The 22,740-nt window shown below is 47.7% G+C and overlaps 1 protein-coding gene across 1 annotated transcript in view; it reads left to right on the forward strand.

Moving 5' to 3' along the window:
- The window catches only part of LOC140406652 (low-density lipoprotein receptor-related protein 1-like), a 1,475,832-nt gene that overhangs the window by 643,523 nt on the left and 809,569 nt on the right, over positions 1-22,740 (forward strand). The window contains exon 26 of the mRNA XM_072494659.1: positions 10,388-10,537. Within this exon, the coding sequence (XP_072350760.1) occupies positions 10,388-10,537 (150 nt within the window). The remainder of the gene's footprint in view (positions 1-10,387; positions 10,538-22,740) is intronic.

Here is a 22,740-nt window from a genome sequence, read left to right on the forward strand (position 1 = left end):
CGGCCCAACTTGTCCATGCCGCCTGTTTTTACCCCTAAGCTATTCCCAAATGCCGCATTTGGCCCATATCCCTCTCCCCATCTTTTCCATATAACTGTCTAAATGCATTTTAGAAGACAAAATTGTACCCACCTCTACTACTGCCTCAGGCAGGTCGTTCCAGACACTCACCACCCTCTCTGTGAAAACATTGCCCCTGTGGACCCTTTTTGTCTCTCCCGTCTCATCTTAAACCTATGCCCTCTAGTTCTAGACTCCCTTACCTTTGGGAAAACATATTGACTATCTACCTTATCTATGCCCCTCATTATTTTATCGATCTCTGTAAGTTCACCCTAAGACTCCCAAACTCCAAGAAAAAAAGTCCCAGTCTATCCAGCCTCTCCTTACAACGCAAACCATCAAGCCCCGGTAGCATCCTAGTCAATTTTTTCTGCACTCTTTCTAGTTTAATAATATACTTTGTATAATAGGGTGACCAGAAATGTACGCAGTATTCGAAGCGTGGCCTTACTAATGTCTTGTACAACTTCAGCGAGATGTCCCAACTCCTATATTCAATGTTTTGACCAATGAAACCAAGCATGCTAATACCTTCTTCATCACCCTGGCCATCTGTGACTGCACTTTCAAGGGGCTATGAACCTGTACCCCTAGATCTCTTTGTTCTATAACACTCCCCAACACCCTACCATTAACTGAGTAGGTCCTGCCCCGATTCGATCTACCAAAATGCACTACCTTTCATGTATCTGAATTAAACTCCATCTGCCATTCATCGGCCCACTGGCCCAATTGATCAAGATCTTGTTGCAATCCTAGATAACCTTCTTCACTGTCCACTATGCCACCAATCTTTGTGTCATCTGCAAACCTACTAACCAGGACTAATAAATTCTCATCCAAATCATTTAGATAAATAACAAATAACAGTGGACCCAGCAGTAATCGTTGAGGCACACCACTGGTCACAGGTCTCCAGTTTGAAAAACAAACCCTTTATAACCACCCTTGTCTTCTGTCATCAAGCCAATTTTGTATCCAATTGGTTATCTCACCATGGATCCCGTGAGATTTTACCTGATACAACAACCTTCCATGCGGTACCTTGTCAAATGCCTTGATAAGGTCCATGCAGACAACGTCGACTCCACTACCCTTATCTACCTTTCTGGTTATGCCTTTAAAAAAATTCAACCAAATTCGTGAGACATGCTTTTGCATTCACAAAGCCATGCTGACTGTTCCTAATCAGTCCGTGCTTCTCTAAATACCTGTAGATCCTGTCTCTCAGAGTACCTTCTGACAACTTACCCACCACAGACGTTAAGCTCACTGGTCTGTAGTTCCCAGGCTCTTCCCTGCAGCCCTTTTTAAACAAAGGCAATTTGCTACGCTCCAATCTTCAGGCACCTCACCTGTGTCTGTTGACGATTCAAATATCTCTGCTAGGCGACCTGTAATTTTCTCCCTAGCCTCATTATCTTTGTATCATCTGGGGTCATGGTGGCATGTCACTGGATTAGTACACAAGAGACCCAGGTTAGTGCTCGGGGGTTTTGAGTTCGAATCCCACCATGTCAGCTCACGTTAAAAGATAGTCTCAATAATAGTGACCCATGACAAGTATCACTGATTGTTGAGTAACTCATCTTGTTCATGAATGTCCTTTCGGAAGGAAATCTTCAGTCCTTACTCGTGGCTCTGGTCCCACAACAATACCGTTGACTCTGAGCTGTCCTCTGAAATGGCCCAGCAAATCATGTAGTTCAAGGACAATTAGGGATAGACAACAAATGTAGGCCTTGCCTGAGATGCCCACATCCCATGGGTGGCACAGTGGTTAGCACTGATGCCTTACAGCACGAGGGAGCCAAGTTCAAATCCAGCCTTGGGTGTCTGTATGTGTGTAGTTTGTATGTTCTCCCCGTGTGTGTGTGGGTTTCCTCCGGCTGCTCTGGTTTCCTCCCACAGTCCAAAGATGTGCACATTAGGTGGATTGGACATGCTAAATTGCCCCTTAGTGTCCAGGGATGTGCAGGTTAGGTGGGGGTACGGGAATAGGGTAGAAGTGGGCCTGGGTAGGGTGCACTTTCAGATGGTCGGTGCAGACTCGATGGGCCAAATAGCCTCCTTCTGCACTATAGGGATTCTATGAATGAATAAAGAAAAAACCCATGATGGGAAAAGGTCAGCTAGGTCAATCGTGATCTTTTTTCATCGAGCAATTCCTATGTTCCTTTGGTTTTCTGATTGGATTTGCCCATATTTCTGTTGCAACTATGGTAGATAAGTCAGAAAAACCATGCCGAAATTCAACTTTTCCATCAAATATATGCTGAGGCCATCCATTATATGTTGACTATGAGATAAAGTGTCCCTCTAGGAATTTTAACGGTCAAATTTTATATGGCGTAAAGTCAAATTGTCTAATGCTAAGATCCCCCAAAATTGACAATGCAACATATTAATGGCCCAGACTTTCCTGTTGTCATGCGAGAGTGCCTTTAAGAACTGGATGTTTAAGCAATGTACCTTTAAGAAAACAGTGATGTCATAGAGTGGGTGGAGTTCATCTCAGTTCAGCCATTTTGCAGTTTAGTTTTGCAGTTTGCAGGAAGAAAGCAAGGTGCTGGAGCTGAAGTCAACCAAGCTAATATATCTCTGCCATTCTACAGAAAATATATATATCCTTTAACCTGATGTGATACTGTTTAAAGGTGTTAAGTCTCTTGGAAGTTTGAAGGAACATTTTAAGGAGTTATTTACTGTTGCAATATTTTCTGAGTTACCTTTGAAGTAAGGGGTGTTCAGAGATCCAATGTTTATTTAAGATGTTAAGTTGAGTTCATGGAATAAACAGTGTTTTGTGTTTAAAAACCCACGTGTCCATAATTGTAATCCCACACCTCGGGAAAAAGCCGTGTGCTAGGAAAAGCAACAAATCCATTAAAGGGAGAGGTTGGTTGAACTCCATGATACATTGTGGGGTTCTGAAAACACCTCGCCCATAACACTGTCCATGGAAAATTGGAGACTGTCCGTACCCTGGAGCATGCGGTATGGGATTCTTTGGAAGGCCCAACGCAAGGATTCCATGGGACATGCTGGAAAGTTTCAACATCGGATGGAGAATTCCTCTGCATCTGGCACCTTCCGAAAAAAGCCTCCAACTCTGAGTTAAGAGTCAGAGACTTCGGAGGGCTCCGACCTGCTTATCTGCCTAGTTGCCTGTAGTGATCTGTATATCCGTATGTATATGAAGGGTTAATGTACAGAAGTAACAACTAGGTAATCCCTAGATGGCAGCACTACAGATGCGTATAAAAGACTGACTCAGGCCAAGTTCCCACCTCTTCGTGTTTGGAGTGACGTGTAACCAGAGGTAGATGGAGATTGCTCAGAGTGAAGGTGTTTTTAATCGTAGTCAATATATATTTAATCTCTAGTTTAGTTGTTGATGAGAGAACAAACTCACAGTTTATTTGTTAACGTTACTCAATAAACAATTTGCTCTAATTGGAGATTTTGGGTGTTAAAGAACACCGAGTACAGGATCATCTTGGGAAGAAGCAAATGAGTAACATATATTACACAAGGTAATATAACATTACCCAGGAAATATTAGACAGAGAAGAAATATGTTTTAACTCCCAGGTAACTATACAGCCGACTCTCCACTTACCACCCCTCCAACATCCCTCCCCAAACACCCCTGACCCTCTGATTCCCACCCGACCTTCCAACTTCTTCCCGACCTTCCAACTTCACTCTGACCTTCCAACTTGACCCCGACCTTCCATCTTCACCCCGACCCTCCAACTTCACTCCCGACCCTCTGACCCTCGGTCCGACCTGACCCAATCTTACCCCGCTACCCAATCTGCCACCCTGCCACATACCACCTGCCACCTTACAAATTATCGCCCTGTCACTCTACCTAGTTAACACCCTATGTACCCTGCCACCCCACCCAGCTAGCATCCTCTGCACCCTGCCACCCTACCCACTGACCTCACCCACACTTATTCACAATCAGTTAAAAATTATTTAAATGTCCCAAAGCTTTTCACTGCATTAGTGATTACAGATTGACCACAATACAGCAGCAACTGCTGTTCAAAAATCAGTATGGCTTGCCTTCCTCCAACTCAGTGTTTTGCACTGAGTGCTGAATTTGGTGCTTTTTGAGTGCGATAGTGAGAGTTTGGTGACCGAGGGAGTATAAGGCTTCATTTTTATCTAAAGTTTAGTCTTTCTTTTATTTAGTTAATGAACTTAAAAGTTGCTGTTTGGTTTAGAAGAAGGTGAATTTTCAATCAGCTTTAAACAGGCTTCTACTTCTAGGCACTTGCAGCTGGAGCTTGTTAATTAGTTAATTGGATTAGGCCAGTTTTTCAGAGGCGAGATTCACAGTATAAATGATCCCCTACAGTGCAGACTTTGTTTGCACTGAGTGCTGAATTTAGTGCTTTTTGAGTGCGATAGTGAGAGTTTGGTGACCGAGGGAGTTTGGTGAGGAGGGAGTAAGGTGCTCCTTTCATTTTGTTTCCGACATTTCCGCAAAGAGTGCGAAGAGAGCCAGGAGTTTACAGGAAGTGTAGCTGACTGGGAGCAGAGTCGGAGGGCGGAGATCTAGTTAGTCCACACAGCAGCTCTATTCTTTAAGGTAAGAGGGGATGGAGGCTAGGCCAGTTACATGCTCCTCCTGTAGGATGTGGGTGGTGAGGGATACCACCGGTGTCCCCACTGACTATACCTGCGGGAAGTGCACCCAACTTCAGCTCCTCAAAGACCGTGTTAGGGAACTGGAGCTGAAGCTGGATGAACTTCGGATCATCCGGGAGGCAGAGGGGGTGATTGAGAAGAGTTACAGGGAGGTAACCACACCCAAGGTACAGGACAAGAATAGCTGGGTTACAGTCAGGGGGAAAAAAACAAACAGGCAGACAGTGCAGGGATCCCTCGTGGCCGTTCCCCTTCAAAACAAGTATACCGTTTTGGATGCTGTTGGGGGGGATGACCTACCGGGGGAAGGCCCTAGTGGTCAGGTCTCTGGCACGGAGTCTGGCTCTGGGGCTCAGAAGGGAAGGGGGGAGAATAGAAAAGCAATAGTTGTAGGAGATTCAATGGTTAGGGGAATAGATAGGAGATTCTGTGGTCGCGAGCGAGACTCCCGGAAGGTATGTTGTCTCCCGGGTGCCAGGGCCAGGGATGTCTCGGATCGTGTCTTCAGGATCCTTAAGGGGGATGGTGAGCAGCCAGAAGTCGTGGTGCACATTGGTACCAACGACATAGGTAGGAAAAGGGGTGTGGAGGTAATAAACAAGTTTAGGGAGTTAGGCTGGAAGTTGAAAGCCAGGACAGACAGAGTTGTCATCTCTGGTTTGTTGCCGGTGCCACGTGATAGCGAGGCGAGGAATAGGGAGAGAGTGCAGTTGAACACGTGGCTGCAGGAATGGTGTAGGAGGGAGGGCTTCAGGTATTTGGATAATTGGAGCGCATTCTGGGGAAGGTGGGACCTGTACAAGCAGGACGGGTTGCATCTGAACCAGAGGGGCACCAATATCCTGGGAGGGAGGTTTGCTAGTACTCTTCGGAAGGGTTTAAACTAATTTGGCAGGGGAATGGGAACCGGATTTGTAGTCCAGCAACTAAGGTAGCCGATATTCAGGACGCCAAAGCATGTAATGAGGCAGTGGGGAAGGGAACACTGACAAAGGAGAGTATTTGCAGGCACGGAGATGGGTTGAAGTGTGTATACTTCAACGCAAGAAGCATCAGGAATAAGGTGGGTGAACTTAAGGCATGGATCGGTACTTGGGACTACGATGTGGTGGCCATCACGGAAACTTGGATAGAAGAGGGGCAGAAATGGTTGTTGGAGGTCTCTGGTTATAGATGTTTCAATAAGATTAGGGAGGGTGGTAAAAGAGGTGGGGGGGTGGCATTATTAATTAGAGATAGTATAACAGCTGCAGAAAGGCAGTTCGAGGAGTATCACTCTATTGAGGTAGTATGGGTTGAAGTCAGAAATAGGAAAGGAGCAGTCACCTTGTTAGGAGTTTTCTATAGGCCCCCCAATAGTAGCAGAGGTGTGGAGGAACAGATTGGGAAACAGATTTTGGAAAGGTGCAGAAGTCATAGGGTAGTAGTCATGGGCGACTTTAACTTCCCAAATATTGAGTGGAAACTCTTTAGATCAAATAGTTTGGATGGGGTGGTGTTTGTGCAGTGTATCCAGGAAGCTTTTCTAACACAGTATGTAGATTGTCCGACCAGAGGAGGGGCAATATTGGATTTAGTACTGGGTAATGAACCAGGGCAAGTGATAGATTTGTTAGTGGGGGAGCATTTTGGAGATAGTGACCACAATTCTGTGACTTTCACTTTAGTAATGGAGAGGGATAGGTATGTGCAACAGGGCAAGGTTTACAATTGGGGGAAGGGTAAATACGATGTTGTCAGACAAGAATTGAAGTGCATAAGTTGGGAACATAGGCTGGCAGGGTAGGACACAAGTGAAATGTGGAACTTGTTCAAGGAACAGGTGCTACGTGTCCTTGATATGTATGTCCCTGTCAGGCAGGGAAGAGATGGTCGAGTGAGGGAACCATGGTTGACAAGAGAGGTTGGATGTCTTGTTAAGAGGAAAAAGGTGACTTATGTAAGGCTGAGGAAACAAGGTTCAGACAGGGCATTGGAGGGATACAAGATAGCCAGGAGGGAACTGAAGAAAGGGATTAGGAGAGCTAAGAGAGGGCATGAACAATCTTTGGCGGGTAGGATCAAGGAAAACCCCAAGGCCTTTTACACATATGTGAGAAATATGAGAATGACTAGAGCGAGGGTAGGTCCGATCAAGGACAGTAGCGGGAGATTGTGTATTGAGTCTGAAGAGATAGGAGAGGTCTTGAATGAGTATTTTTCTTCTGTATTTACAAATGAGAGGGGCGATATTGTTGGAGAGGACAGTGTGAAACAGATTGGTAAGCTCGAGGAAATACTTGTCAGGAAGGAAGATGTGTTGGGCATTTTGAAAAACTTGAGGATAGACAAGTCCCCCGGGCCTGACGGGATATATCCAAGGATTCTATGGGAAGCAAGAGATGAAATTGCAGAGCCGTTGGCAATGATCTTTTCGTCCTCACTGTCAACAGGGGTGGTACCAGGGGATTGGAGAGTGGCGAATGTCGTGCCCCTGTTCAAAAAAGGAACTAGTGTTAACCCTGGGAATTACAGGCCAGTTAGTCTTACTTCGGTGGTAGGCAAAGTAATGGAAAGGGTACTGAAGGATAGGATTTCTGAGCATCTGGAAAGACACTGCTTGATTAGGAATAGTCAGCACGGATTTGTGAGGGGTAGGTCTTGCCTTACAAATCTTATTGAATTCTTTGAGGAGGTGACCAAGCATGTGGATGAAGGTAAAGCAGTGGATGTAGTGTACATGGATTTTAGTAAGGCATTTGATAAAGTTCCCCATGGTAGGCTTATGCAGAAAGTAAGGAGGCATGGGATAGTGGGAAATTTGGCCAGTTGGATAACGAACTGGCTAACCGATAGAAGTCAGAGAGTGGTGGTGGATGGCAAATATTCAGCCGGGATCCCAGTTACCAGTGGCGTACCGCAGGGATCAGTTCTGGGTCCTCTGCTGTTTGTGATTTTCATTAATGACTTGGATGAGGGAGTTGAAGGGTGGGTCAGTAAATTTGCAGATGATACGAAGATTGGTGGAGTTGTGGATAGGAAGGAGGGCTGTTGTCGGCTGCAAAGAGACATAGATAGGATGCAGAGCTGGGCTGAGAAGTGGCAGATGGAGTTTAACCCTGAAAAGTGTGAGGTTGTCCATTTTGGAAGGACATATATGAATGCGAAATATAGGGTTAACGGTAGAGTTCTTGGCAATGTGGAGGAGCAGAGAGATCTTGGGGTCTATGTTCATACATCTTTGAAAGTTGCCACTCAAGTGGATAGAGCTGTGAAGAAGGCCTATGGTGTGCTTGCGTTCATTGACAGAGGGATTGAATTTAAGAGCCGTGAGGTGATGATGCAGCTGTACAAAACTTTGGTAAGGCCACATTTGGAGTACTGTGTACAGTTCTGGTCGCCTCATTTTAGGAAGGATGTGGAAGCTCTGGAAAAGGTGCAAAGAAGATTTACCAGGATGTTGCCTGGAATGGAGAGTAGGTCTTACGAGGAAAGGTTGAGGGTGCTAGGCCTTTTCTCATTAGAGCGGAGAAGGATGAGGGGCGACTTGATAGAGGTTTATAAGATGATCAGGGGAATAGATAGAGTAGACAGTCAGAGACTTTTTCCCCGGGTGGAACACACCATTACAAGGGGACATAAATTTAAGGTGAAAGGTGGAAGATATAGGAGGGATATCAGAGGTAGGTTCTTTACCCAGAGAGTAGTGGGGGCATGGAATGCACTGCCTGTGGAAGTAATTGAGTCGGAAACATTAGGGACCTTCAAGCAGCTATTGGATAGGTACATGGATGACGGTAAAATGATATAGTGTAGATTTATTTGTTCTTAAGGGCAGCACGGTAGCATTGTGGATAGCGCAATTGCTTCACAGCTCCATGGTCCCAGGTTCGATTCCGGCTTGGGTCATTGTCTGTGCGGAGTCTGCACGTCCTCCCCGTGTCTGCGTGGGTTTTCTCCGGGTGCTCCGGTTTCCTCCCACAGTCCAAAGATGTGCGGGTTAGGTGAATTGGCCAATGATAAATTGCCCTTAATGTCCAAATTGCCCTTGGTGTTGGGTGGAAGTGTTGAGTTTGGGTATGGTGCTCTTTCCAAGAGCCGGTGCAGACTCAAAGGACCGAATGGCCTCCTTCTGCACTGTAAATTCAATGATAATCTATGATTAATCTAGGACAAAGGTTCGGCACAACATCGTGGGCCGAAGGGCCTGTTCTGTGCTGTACTTTCTATGTTCTATGATCCTGCAGTACAAAAAAGGATGTCTGAATACACTCAACATTTCTGAAGAGGCCTGGTTCAGAATTAATCCTGGGTCTGAAATCCACCTTTGTTACAAAAAATAAGAGCTGAGTGGAAATCTGACGGTGATTGTCACTTCAAAAAGATTCAGCCAACTGGGTTATGCCAAACACAACGTTATTCTGTCATATATGTGCAACACTGATGGCAACATATCCAGTGGCACAAGTATTTACCATCCTGTAATTACAGCTGGCATTTATGAATTCTTAACTTGTTTGTCTGAAATTCCCATCTCCATTAATTTAGGGAAGGCCATAACTAATTATTATCTAAACTATCAGAGGCAGTTAACATTTCCATCAAAAAGGGCAGCACAGTGGCACAAGTGGTTCGCACTGCTGCCTCATGGCGCCGAGGTCCCAGGTTCGTTCCCGGCTCTGGGACACTGTCCGTGTGGAGTTTTCACATTCTCCCCGTGTTTGCGTGGGTTTCGCCCCCACAACCCAAAGATGTGCAGGCTAGGTGGATTGGCCAAGCTAAATTGCCCCTGAATTGGAAAAATGAATTGGTACTCTAAATTTAAAAAAAAACATTTCCATCAAAATAATGGAGAAAAGGATACAACTTCAGGGCTTTTGTCAAAACCGCAAATCTTAAGTATGATGAAGAATAGGAACCTGAATTTTTTTTAAAGAAGTAAAGAGAGCAACAGAGTTGATATTTCAAGTCAATGACTTTTCATCGGACTGAAGTTTAAGTGTGGCTGGTCAATAGTCACTTTAGCACATTGTTATGCCATCTTCCTCTTTGGTGATCCAGCTAGAATTTTAACCTTCACAATATATGGCAATGTGTTTGTTTTTTGGCAGAAATTTCACTGGTGATGAACTATTAAAAAGCATATTTACTTAAACTGATCCAAAAGTTTCAAAACCATTAATTCCAGATATTTGTGGCAGAAAGAAATCGACAGTCGAGAGTTTTGAAGGAACTGCTGTGATGTGGACGGCACGGTAGCACAGTGGTTAGACTGTTGCTTCACAGCGCCAGGGACCTGGGTACGGTTCCCGGCTTGGGTCGCTGTCTGTGCAGAGACTGCACGTTCTCACTGAGTCTGCGTGGGTTTCTTCCGGGTGCTCTGGTTTCCTCCCACAAAGATGTGCTTGTTCGGTTAATTGGACATTCTGAATTCTCCTCAGTGAACCAGACCTGGTGCCAGAGTGTGGTGACTAGGGGCTTTTCACAGTAACTTCATTGCAGTGTTAATGTAAGCCTACTTGTGACACGAACAAAGATTACATTACATATTATATTTTTGGATTTTCAGCTAAGATTCACACCATGTATTTTGTTTTTAAAAAATTGCAATTCTACTTTCAAAATGACAATTTTCCTAAATTGTCTATGATTTAATAAAAATGCTGTTATTTACTTCCAGGACTTTCAATGGATTATGCTGAAAACAAGCTGTACTGGATTAATTCTAGGACTGGAATCATAAGCAGATGTACCCTGGAAGGTGGTAATTTAGAAGTGATCAGCTCAATGACACAATACTTAACCAAAGCAACAGCCCTGGCTATTATGGGTAAATATAAAAACTTTATAACACAGACATCTTTGTTGGAATGTGCAGCTAGCTAATGTGGCAAAACGTCCTCGCATTGACATTTTTAGTGACTTAACTACAAACAATTATTGTCAGGAAGAATTCTACCCTGAGGGGGAATTGCCAAAAAACAACATTTCCTTATTTTGGGTGCAATGAGATACGAACGTTCTCGCATAGTATTTAGAATGAAGCAGATTCTTGCTTTTAGCAACATTGGAACAGTTCTCGTTGCTTCCAAATCGAGACGTTTCAACATGCAAACAGGCAATTTGGCCAAACTAGTCTATGTTGGAAGCTATCCTCCATGCGAGCAAATAAATTTAATCATGTTTAACCGCCTTTTTCCTTCATGGCCCCATCCAACATAATTCCGAGTACTGACAGTTTCTACCTCAGCCATCAATCCTGGCAGTGAATTCCACAGCCTCGCAAATATGTTCAAACAAGTTTCTCTAAGCTCCCCATCCTGAATCTTTCACATTTATTTGTGTATTCATGGTCTATATTCTCCACAGAGTTAACAGCATGTTTCCCGGCAAGACCAGACAGAGTCAGCATGGCTTTATGAAGGGCAAATCATGCTTGACAAATCTACTGGAATTTTTTGAGGATATAACTGGTAGAGTTGATGAGGGGGAGCCAGTGGAAATGCTTTATTTGGACTTATGGAAGCTTCTGTCCCACATAAGAGATAAGCATGTAATATTAATGCGCATGGGATTAGGAGTAGTGTTTTATTTTTTGACATTTAAGAAAAATAGGTTTTCCAATTGAGGAGTAATTTAGCATGGCCAATCCACCTACCCTGCATTTCTTTGGGTTGTGGGGGTGAGACCCACACAGACACGGGGAGAATGTGCAAACTCCACATGGACAGTGACCCTGGACCGGGATCGGACTTGGGTCCTTGGTGTCTTGAGGCAGCAGTGCTAACCACTGCGCCACCATGCTGCCCGAGGGGTGGTGTATTGAGATGGATATAAAACTTGGTGACAGACAGGAAGCAAAGAGTCGGTCTTTTTCAAATTGACAGCCAGTGACTAGTGGGGTACCGGAGGTATTGGTGCTGGGACAATGAGGGAACAATATCATATCTCCAAATTTGCAGATGACACAAAGTTCTGTGGAAGGGTGAGCTATGCGAAGGATATAGACATCCTTCAGTGTGATTAGGACATGTTGTGTGAGTGGGCAAATGAATAGCAGATACAGTATAATTTGGAAAAATGTGAGGTTATCTACTTTGGTAGCAAAAACAGGAAGGCAGACTATCATCTGAATGGCCCTAAGAGGGGGATGTGTAACAAGACCTGGGTGTCCTTGTGCACCAGTCACTGAAGGTAAGCATGCAGGTACAGCAGGGAGTAAAGAAGGCAAATGGTATGCTGACCTTCATTGCGAGAGGATTTGAGAACAGGAGCAGGGATGTCTTGCTGCAATACTTGGAATAGTATTGCAATTTTGGTATCCTTATCTGAGGAAGGATGGGCTGGATTCTTTGCAACCTCACACCGAAATCTTGGCCAGCGCGGGGGCGGAGAATTGATGTTCCTGCAAGAAATCTGGACCGGCGCCGGTTCACCTATTCAGCGGGCCCTGAAAAGCACCGTACTCGGGGAGTACGCTACGCCGCCTGGGACCATTGCCAGAGACCCACTCAGCAATTTTCCGCCCCCGACCGGCCAAAGTCCCGAGAGAGTGGAACTAATGTGCTCCAGTTGATCGGGCTACTCGTGTGGAGGCTGCGGACTCAGTCCTGGTTGGGAGCAGGCAGATCAGAGGGCAAAGGGTCCTTATAGGCGGCCGGGGAATGTTCGTGCGGGGGTTGAGGGCGGGCGCGCAGCCTGATCAGCTTTCTTTGGTCTAGCTCCGCAGTCCAAGTCCGCCATGCAGCACGGCGCGGCAACTGGAGGCCGCCTCCCACATGCACGGCCTCTGACCTGAAGTGCGGTGGCCCGTATCTGCAGCAAAAGCTGCAAGATTTACTCCGGGTGCCTGCTGGCCCCCTGCGGGGCTTGGAATTAGAGGTCCTTTCATGCCAGTTTTTCTGGTGCGAAACCCCAATATTTTGACGCCGGCGTGGGGATATAGTCCCAATAATGGATAACCAGCCTGATGTTCTTGCTCTAGAGGGAGTGCAGCGATGGTTTACCAGACTGATTCCTGAGATGGCAGGACTGACGTATGAGGAGAGACTGAGTCGGTTAAGATTATATTCGCTGGAGTTCAAAAGAATGAGGGGGAGATGTCATGGAAACCTATAAAATTCTAAAAGGACTGGATAGGGTAGAAGCAAGCAAGGCTGTACCAAATGGTGGGGGTGTCCAGGACCCGGGGTCACAGTCTGAGGATATGGGGTAAAGCATTTAGTGCAGTGACAAGGAGAAAGTTCTTCACCCAGAGAATGGTGATCCTGTAGAATCCATTACCGCAGAAAGCAGTTGAGGCCAAATCATTGCATGTTTTCCTGAAGTAGTTAGATATAACACTTGGGGCGAAATGGGATTAAAGGATATGGGGGGAGGTGGCATTAGGCTATTGAGTTGGAAGATCAGCCACGATCATAATGAATGGTGGGGAACGTTCAAATGGCCGAATGGCCTCCTCCTGCATATATTTTCTATGTTTCCAACCATATTCCTTTATCCCTTGATTTCCTTACCATCCAAAAATGTATTGATCTTCATCTTGAAAATATTTATTGACTGAGCATTCACAGCCCTCTGAGTGAAGAAATTATCTCCTCTCAGTTCTAATTGGTTGGCCACCTTATCCAGAGCCGACAACCCCCCAGTTCAAGATTCTTCAGCCAGGTCAACAGCTGCTAAATATGTCTGTCAAGCCTTCCAAGAATTTAATATGTTACAATGAGACTACTTCTTATTTTCCTAAATTGCAGAGAATAAAGGCGCTTTCTAATCCATCTCTCCTGATGGGACTGTCCTCTCATTTCAGGAATTAATCTAATGAAACTTTGGTTGCACCTCCTCTACAGCAAGTGTATCAGTCCTTAGGTAAGGTGACCAAAACTGTACTCACTACTCCAGGTGTGGTCTCGCCAAAGCCCTATAATTGCAGCAAGACGCCCGTATCCATACATTCCTTGCGATAAAGGCTAACATATAATTTGCCTTCCTACTTGCTTACTGTTACCTGCATGTTTATTTTCTTTGATTTTTTTAAATAAAGGAACACCCAAAGGTGAACTCAAATACCTCTAAATGCCAACATTTACTAGTTTCTCACCTTTGAAAAAAATATTTTACTTTGCTTCTCAGCAATTCAACCTTCCCACATTCAACTCCATCTGCCCCTCTTTGCCCAATCAATTAATCGGTCTTTATCCCTTTGCAGTCCCTGTGTTGCCTCCACAGCTTATTCCCTTGCTTATTTTTGTATCATGACCAGACTGGAATACATCACACTCAGTTCACACTCAATGATCTCTGTCATTAATATGGATTGTAAACAGCTGAGATCCTTATGCACTCTCTTAGTCATCTCAAAATGATCCCTCTTTTTTTTGTTCATTCATCTATCTGCAATCCATGCTAATATATTATCCCCAATTCTATGAGCCCAAATCTTTCAGAACGACTTCTTGTGTGGCACTTTATCTGAAAATCCAGACATACTGTGGACGAGATCTTCTGGCTGTTCAAGCCAACAGGATCATCCGTTCCCACCGATGGCGCACCCCCGCCCCGGGTTTCCCGGTGGAGTGGGGTGGATTCAATGGGAAATCCCATTGACAGCAGCAGGACCAGAAGATCCTGCCATCGACCAACAACAAGCCACCTCCAGCCGCCGTGAAACACGCTGCGGGGAGGCCAGAGAATCTCATTCAATATATCTGCTGGTTCGTTGCTATCTACCGTGTTCGTTCTATCCTCAAAAAAAGCTAACAGGTGTGTCAAACACAATTTGCCTTTCATAAAACTGTGATGGCCCTGCCTGGATCACATGACAATTTCCAATGCCCTCTTATCCTGTCCCTAGTAATTGATTCTAACATTCCTCTGACTGCCAATGTCACCTGAAAGTGTGAATATCTAGCCTGATATTTCACAAATCATTATTAATGGTTTGCACTGTGATAATATTATACATCTGGTGTGTATTTCTCTTACTATTTCCTCACCACTCTGGGAGGTCACATTTAGTGCGGGGCATGATTGATCATCTGGCATTTTTGGCAATGAAACAATCAGTGTTTGAAAATCAAGGTCAGCCAGTGAGGCTAGGGGATGGTTTCGATGAATTGAACTAATTGTGGATTCAACCCAGATGCAGAGACACCTTCCGTGGAGGTAAGACTATGAGCAAAGCCAAGATTGATGAGTCATAGAAATTGCTTTTTAATCGGTAAGAAAATCCAGCTTTGATAACTGATGAAATAAATCATATTTATGCCAAAAGGTTCTTCAGCTTTATAGTTGTACTATCCACTCACTGCAACTAAAATATGTCAATTTTAAATTTAAGTAAATGTCAGATACTTTCACCCCCTCGGTCTTCCTTGCTCTCACCCCACCCTGCATTTTATTCCTTTTACCATTCTTTTTTAACTTTGCACCTTGCAGATGAAGCTATTCTTCCTGTTCTGTCCTTCAAAGACTGAAAATATTCTTGGTGGCTCACATAACCCCCAATATCGATTTAGAACGCGGGAGAAACTTTGATTGACTAAAATTCTGACCCAAAGGATTAATTTCATAGCTAGATGAAGCGCCGCAATGTGAGGTTGTAGCTGCATCATGAATACAACCAGTTACATCTTTCAGATGATTTTATGTGCAGGTACCATACCCAAAATCCGGGGGAGTCATTCTCCGACCCCCCCGCCGGGTCGAAGAATGGCCGTTGGCCGCCGTGAATCCCGCCCCCGCCGAAGTCTCCGGTACTGGAGATTGGGCGGGGGCGGGAATCGGGCCGCGCCGGTTGGCGGGACCCCCCGCTCAATTCTCCGGACCGGATGGGCCGAAGTCCCGCCCAGAAATTGCCTGTCCCGCCGGCGTAAATTAAACCTGGTATTTACCGGCGGGACCAGGTGGCGTGGGCGGGCTCCGGGTTCCGGGGGGGGGCGCGGGGCGATCTGGCCCCGGGGGGTGCCCCCACGGTGGCCTGGCCCGCGATCGGGGCCCACCGATCCGTGGGCGGGCCTGTGCCGTGGGGGCACTCTTTCCCTTCCGCCTCCGCCACGGCCTCCACCATGGCGGAGGCGGAAGAGACTCTCCCCATTGCGCATGCGCGGGAAACTGTCAGCGGCCGCTGACGCTCCCGCGCATGCGCCGGGAAACTGTCAGCGGCCGCTGACGCTCCAGCGCATGCGCCGCATTTCCGCGCCAGCTGGCGGGGCAACAAACGCCATTTCCGCCAGCTGGTGGGGCGGAAATCCCTCCGGCGTCGGCCTAGCCCCTCAATGTTGGGGCTCGGCCCCCAAAGATGCGGAGCATTCCGCACCTTTGGGGCGGCGCGATGCTCGCCTGATTGGCGCCGATTTGGGCGCCAGTCGGCGGACATCGCGCCGTTGGGGAAGAATTTCGCCCCGGATCTCCAAAAACCAGACACCTTTCTCTTGGGTTATTGGCGTGCCATTCCTGGAACGGGGTAAGCACAGGAGTGTAGAGGTCATCTCAGGCTAATCCAGAGGATGGAATCAGCAAGAGTGGTGAACTCAGAGGGTTTGAGTCCATTCTGTGCTTTAAGAGCTACCGTCCTCCAGCCCTTCCTATTCTCTGGACCGACAACTGCCAGTTCCACTCGCGAGAATTCCAAAATCAAGGAAAATACAAAATCCAACAGAGTCTCTGTGTCAAGGATGCTGGATTATGGACACTGGATCTATAGGAATAGTGCCTCATAATTAATTGCTTCATTCATTGGGGGTAATTTTAGCTTTTTTCTCTGGCTGAATCGATAGCCCATTTCACACATCATCTGATCATGAGTTATAAAGCAGCCTACTGGCCCCTTATCACCTATCTTTTCCCCAAGTGTAAATGCTAACATTATTCCCACAGTGTCATTGGCAGACTCAGACTTCAATAAGATAGCTCATCTGTGGTGTAATAACGCCTCTGGCAGAGGGACAGTGATAGGAGAAAGGATGCTGTCATCCTGAGAGACAATTGCAGGTTCATGCTCCACAGCGGCACTCCCTCAGTCAGGTGTCTCAGCGATCCTATCTGGGGCTGGTTTAGCATAGTGAGCTCAATAGCTGGCTTGCAATGCAGAACAAGGCCAGCAGCGCGGGTTCAATTCCCGTATCGGCCTCCCCGAACAGGCGCCGGAATGTGGCGACTCGAGGGGCTTTTCACAGTAACTTCATTGAAGCCTACTTGCGACAATAAATGATTATTATATTATTATGAAAGTGTCGGAGAACAGATTATTGAGTGGAAGTGTTACCCTCCCAGATCCTCTGAACGCTGGTGTCTGCGAGCATGGTGGTGGCAATGTGAGCATTTGTGGCCTGTAAAGTATTTGAGCTGGGGGCTGCTAATGTGAGAGCGAATGATTGGGTTTCATGTTCTTCATTGTCTTCCTGCCCTTTCATCTCTTCCCCGTTCTCCACTAATTGGCCAGGGTGGCAGTTCTTGCATATCGGTATCTGCGGGTATAGCCAGAAAATATCTGAAAGGAGAAAGTCACAAAAGGTAGGATTACAGTCAGGAAAAGGGATAAAGCTCAGATATTTTAATTAACTTTGTTCATGGGACGTGGATGTCGCAGGCTGAGCCAGCATTTATTGTCCATCTCTAATTGCCCTTGAGGGGGCAGTTAAGAGTCAACCACATTGCTGTGGATCTGGAGTCACATATAAGCCAGATCAAGTTGGAGAAATGTTCCCTCTTTAGATTTCAAAAACCAATTGCTTATATCAGAGCTGTGAGAGGTGCTTTATTTCTCATTACATCTCCAACTGTAATCAAATTAGCTAAACTAAAACCTAAAACCTTACAAGGTCCCAGTTGCTAAGCAATGATCGCTGGTTTAGTTTACTCCTCATGCCTTAGCCCTCTCCAAGCACAATAGATCACAGTGGAATTGAAACCAACTTCCACACATACAAACACCGTTGTCCAGAATGAACCTAACTATAGGTGTTACCTTTCCAGGCACAGAAACATTAAATTAAACACATGTAAGGCTATACCTTATTTCTAATGTTTACCAAGACAAATATGAATCCCCTAAAACTACCTTTGTTTTCCCAACAATATTAAATCAAATATAACCTGGTCCCCAGTTGGTTCTTCAATGCACTGCTTCAGAAAGCAATTTCATACACACCCTATTAATCCATCCTCCACACCATTAGTGTTAGTTAGGCTTACCCAATCTATATGTAAAGCACTCATTACTACTGCATTACCCATGTTACATGCAGCTCTAATTTCCTGATTTACACTGTGCATGTGTTACTACTGCAGTTTGATGGCCGATAAATAACTCCCACTAATATTTGCTGTTTCTTAGTTCCACCCAAACTGATTCAACACATCTTGATCCTTCGATCTAAGATCCACTCTCATTGATTACAGATCCCGTCCCTTATTAACAGTGCTACCTATCTCCTTACCTTTTTGTCTATCCTTCCTCAATGGCTAATATCCTTGAATATTCAGCTCCCGGTCTTGGTCACTCTGGAACACGGTCTCCATAATTGCAAATAAATCAGATGCTTGCCTCTTTTCATGCCTTAGATCATCTACCTTATTGTGAACATTGCATCCATTCAATAAGAGTGCCCTGAGCATTGTATTTTTAACATTGTTCCACATTCTGATCCTATTTGGTTATTGTCTTTGCTTTGCCGTGTCTTCTAATTTCGTCTACAACTTTTCTGATGTCAGTTTTGCTTCCCTCCAAGCTGAGCTCATAGAATCATAGAATTTACAGTGCAGAAGAGGCCATTTGGCCCATTGAGTCAGCACCGGCCCTTGGAAAGCGCACCCTACCTAAGCCCGCACATCTACCCTATCCCCACACCTCTACCCCTCCACCCTGCCCCCGTAACCCCACATAACCATTTTTTGGGACACTAAGGGCAATTTAGCATAGCCAATCCACCTAACCTGAACATCTTTGGACTGTGGGAGGAAACCGGAGCACCCGGAGGAAACCCACGCAGACACGTGAAGAACATGCGGACTCCGTGATGCACTATCAATTACGACGAGACGAGAGTAGAGAGTAATCGAGATTTTATTACACAGTGATGTGTGGCCACCTACAGCAGCTGCCGAAATGGGTGCAGTTCAGAGAGCACACACATTTATACTCCGCCTACTGGGCGGAGCCAGCAGGCAGGAATCTACCCCCGTACCTGTAGTACAGGGGCCTTATCGTAATACCCTTGTATGCAGTGCATAATACAACAGTGGTGACGACCACATTCACCCCCTGTTACAAATGAGTCCAACGGGGGTGGTGGAAAACTATTTACATACAGCTTGTAATTAAAATTTCAGAGAAGGTTACAAATTTAGACGGTCGGGCGCCTTGATCCGTCGTTGAGAGCGCCGCAGTGCTGGTGGCGAGTCAGGTGTCGGCTTAGTCGTCGGTGACTCCGGGAGCGTGTCAACATCCTCTTCATCCCCGGATGGGACCAAGTGGAGGACGGATTGTCCTGGAGCGGGGGCTGTCATGGGGTGCACTGGGGGAAGGGAGGGTGGCTCTGGGGCAGAGGGGGGGTGTGTGGGGACCCAGCTGGTGCCAGGTCCCTGAGGGAGACTGTGTCTTGGCGGCCGTCGGGGTACGAGGCGTACTGCAGGATTGCGTGGAGTAGCTGTACCCTCTCAACCAACGGGTCCGCCTTGTGGAGCCGCACCTGCTGCAGAGGAGCACGGATCCTGGATCTGCCAGCCACGTTGGGAGCGAAACCCCAGAGGTGGACTTCCTGGGGAAGGCAAAGAGACGTTCATGGGCGCTTTTGTTAGTCGCCGTGCACAGGAGCGACCAAATGGAGTGAAGTGCGTCGGAGAGGACCTCCTGCCAGCGGGAGGCCGGGAAATGTCTGGACCCTAGGGCCAGCTGGACGGCCTTCCAGACCGTCCCATTCTCCCTCTCCACCTGCAGTTTCCCTGGGGGTTGTAGCTGGTCGTCCTGCTCGAGGCAATGCCCCTGTTGAGCAGGTACTGATGCAGCTCATCGCCCATGAATGAGGATCCTCGGTCGCTGTGGACGTAGGCGGGGAAACCGAACAGAGCGAAGATGGTGTTGAGGGCTTTGATGACATGGCAGGCGTTATATCGGGGCAAGGTATGGCGAAGGGGAATCTGGAATATTCGTCGACCACATTGAGGAAATACGTGTTGCGGTCAGTGGAGGGGAGGGGCCCTTTGAAGTCCACGCTGAGACGTTCAAAGGGGCGGGAGGCCTTCACCAGGCGCGCATGGTCTGGCCGGTAGAAGTGTGGTTTACACTCCGCACAGATCTGGCAGTCTCTGGTGACAGCCCTGACTTCCTCGATGAAGTAGGGCAGATTGCGGGCCTTAATGAAGTGATAAAAGCGGGTGACCCCTGGGTGACAGAGATCGTCGTGCAGGGTCCGGAGTCAGTCCACTTGTGCGCTGGCACATGTACCTCGGGACAGGGCATCGAGGGGCTCGTTCAGCTTACCGGGTCGATACAAAATCTCGTAATTAAAGGTGGAGAGCTCGATCCTCCACCGCAAGATCTTATCATTTTTGATCTTACCCCGCTGTGTGTTGTTAAACATGAAGGCAACCGACCATTGGTCTGTGAGGAGAGTGAATCTCCTGCCGGCCAGGTAATGCCTCCAGTGCCGCATAGCTTCAACAAGAGCTTGGGCCTCCTTTACGACAAAGGAGTGCCGAATTTCGGAGGCAAGGAGGGTGTGGGAACAGCATGCCACGGGCCTGCCTGTCTAGTTGAGTGTGGCGGCCAGAGCGACGTCTGATGCATCACTCTCGACTTGGAAGGGGAGCGTCTCGTCAACCGCGTGCATCGCAGCCTTGGCGATGTCGGCCTTGATACTGTTGAAGGCCTGATGAGCCTCGGCCGTCAGTGGGAAACCAGTGGAGTGGATGAGTGGGCGGGCCTTGTCCTTATAGTTAGGGTCCCACTGGGCGTAGTGCGAAAAGAACCCCAGGCATCGTTTGAGGACATTGGGGCAGTGGGGAAGGGCGAGATCTATGAGGGGGCGCATGCGATCGGGGTCAGGCCCTAGAACTCCGTTTTGAACCACGTAGCCGAGGATGGCTAATCGGTTTGTGCTAAACACACACTTCTCCTTCTTGTAGGTTAGGTTGAGGAGTTTGGTGGTGTGGAGAAATTTGGAAAGGTTAGCTTCATAGTCCTGCTGGTCATGGTCGCAGATGGTGACGTTATCCAGGTACGGGAAAGTGGCCCGCAGTCCATACCGGTTAACCATTCGGTCCACCTGCCGTTGGAAGACCGAGACCCCGTTAGTGATGCTGAAGAAAACCCTAAGGAAATGGTAAAGGCGGCCGTCTGCTTCAAACACGGTGTCCGCCTTGTGAATGGGGAGCTGGTGGTAGGCAGATTTCAGGTCCACTGTCGAGAAGACCCGGTACTGTGCAATCTGATTGACCATATCAGATATGCATGGGAGGGAGTACGCATCGAGCTGCGTGTACCGATTGATGGTCTGACTGTAGTCAACGACCATCCTGTTTTTCTCCCCCGTTTTCACCACCACCACTTGGGCTCTCCAGGGGCTGTTGCTGGCCTCGATGATACCTTCCCGCAGCAGCCGCTCGACCTCAGACCTGATGAAGGTCCTCTCCTGGGCGCTGTACCATCTGCTCCTGGTGGCGACGGGTTTGCAATGTGGGGTGAGGTTTGCAAACAGAGAAGGAGGGTCGATCTTGAGTGTCGTGAGGCCGCATACAGTAAGGGGTGGTAGGGGCCCGACAAATTTCAGGGTTAGGCTCTGGAGGTTGAACTGGAAGTCCAGGCCGACTAGCAAGGCAACGCAGAGGTTGGGGAGGACGTAGAGCCGGAAGCCACTGAACTCTACGCCCTGGATGGTGAGGGTGGCAATGCTGTACCCCTGGATCGCCAGGGAGTGGGATCCGGAGGCCAGGGATATTCTTTGGTTAATGGGATGTATCGCGATGGAGCAGCGCCTCACCGTATCGGGGTGGATGAAGCTCTCAGTGCTTCCGGAGTCGAGAAGGCAGGATATCTCATGCCCGTCGACCTTCACCTTTGTCGGCGCGGTCGCGAGATTGTGTGGTCGGGACTGGTCGATCATGACGGAAGCGAGACGCGGCTGGTCATCGGCGGTTGCAGGCGATGAGCGGCCCGATGAGGTGCCCGAGGCGGGGAAGATGGTGGCGCCCACGGGCCGCACGTGGTCTGAGGGAGGAAGATGGTGGCAACCACTGGCCGCACGTATGTCCTTCCTTGCTGCAGGCCATGCAGAGCGCGCTCCATGCCGGGCAATGCTGGCGGGGGTGTTTTGTCTGTTCGCAGAAGTAGCACTTGAGTCCCCCGGGCTTGGTTAGCTGCCGTGCGGTGCAGGCGTGGGGTACGCTGGGGGCGGTCGCTGATGGGGTCCACGATGGGGTGGCCGCTGGCGGAGTCCATGATGCCCAGGAGGGGTGGGCCGTGCGGTCGGGGACATACGCCTGTATGTTGTGTGAGGCGACTGTGAGCGAGAGCGCTAGTTTCTTGGTCGCCGCGAGGTCAAGCGTAGTCCCTTCTAAGAGGCGCTGGTGGATGTAGGCCGGCCCTATGCCCGTAATGAACACATCTCTCATTGGAAGGTTTGAATGTTCAGTGGCCGAAACGGCCTGGCAATCACAGTCTCTCACCAGGGCGAGCAGGGCACGCCAGAAATCTTCCACAGACTCACCGGGAAGTTGGTGCCACGTGGACAGGAGGTGCCTGCCGTAGATCTTGTTGGTCTGCTGAGCGTAGTTCTCCTTCAGTAGCGCCATGCCTCTGCGTAGGTCGGCGCATCCTGGATGAGGGGAAAGACATCGGAGCTCAGCCGCATGTACAGAATCAGGAGCTTCTGTGCTTCTGGGATTGGGTCTATCGCTGATCCGATGTCTGCTTCAAAGTAAGCTAGCCAATGTGCGAAGTCCTTTTTGGCATTGTCTGCTTGAGGATGCAGCTGCAGGTGAACCGGCTTGATGCGGATATCCATCTTTGTAAAATCTCTGTGTAATAAATTGATG

Source organism: Scyliorhinus torazame, chromosome 2 (assembly GCF_047496885.1).
Source record: "Scyliorhinus torazame isolate Kashiwa2021f chromosome 2, sScyTor2.1, whole genome shotgun sequence".
Taxonomy (NCBI): Eukaryota; Metazoa; Chordata; class Chondrichthyes; order Carcharhiniformes; family Scyliorhinidae; genus Scyliorhinus; species Scyliorhinus torazame.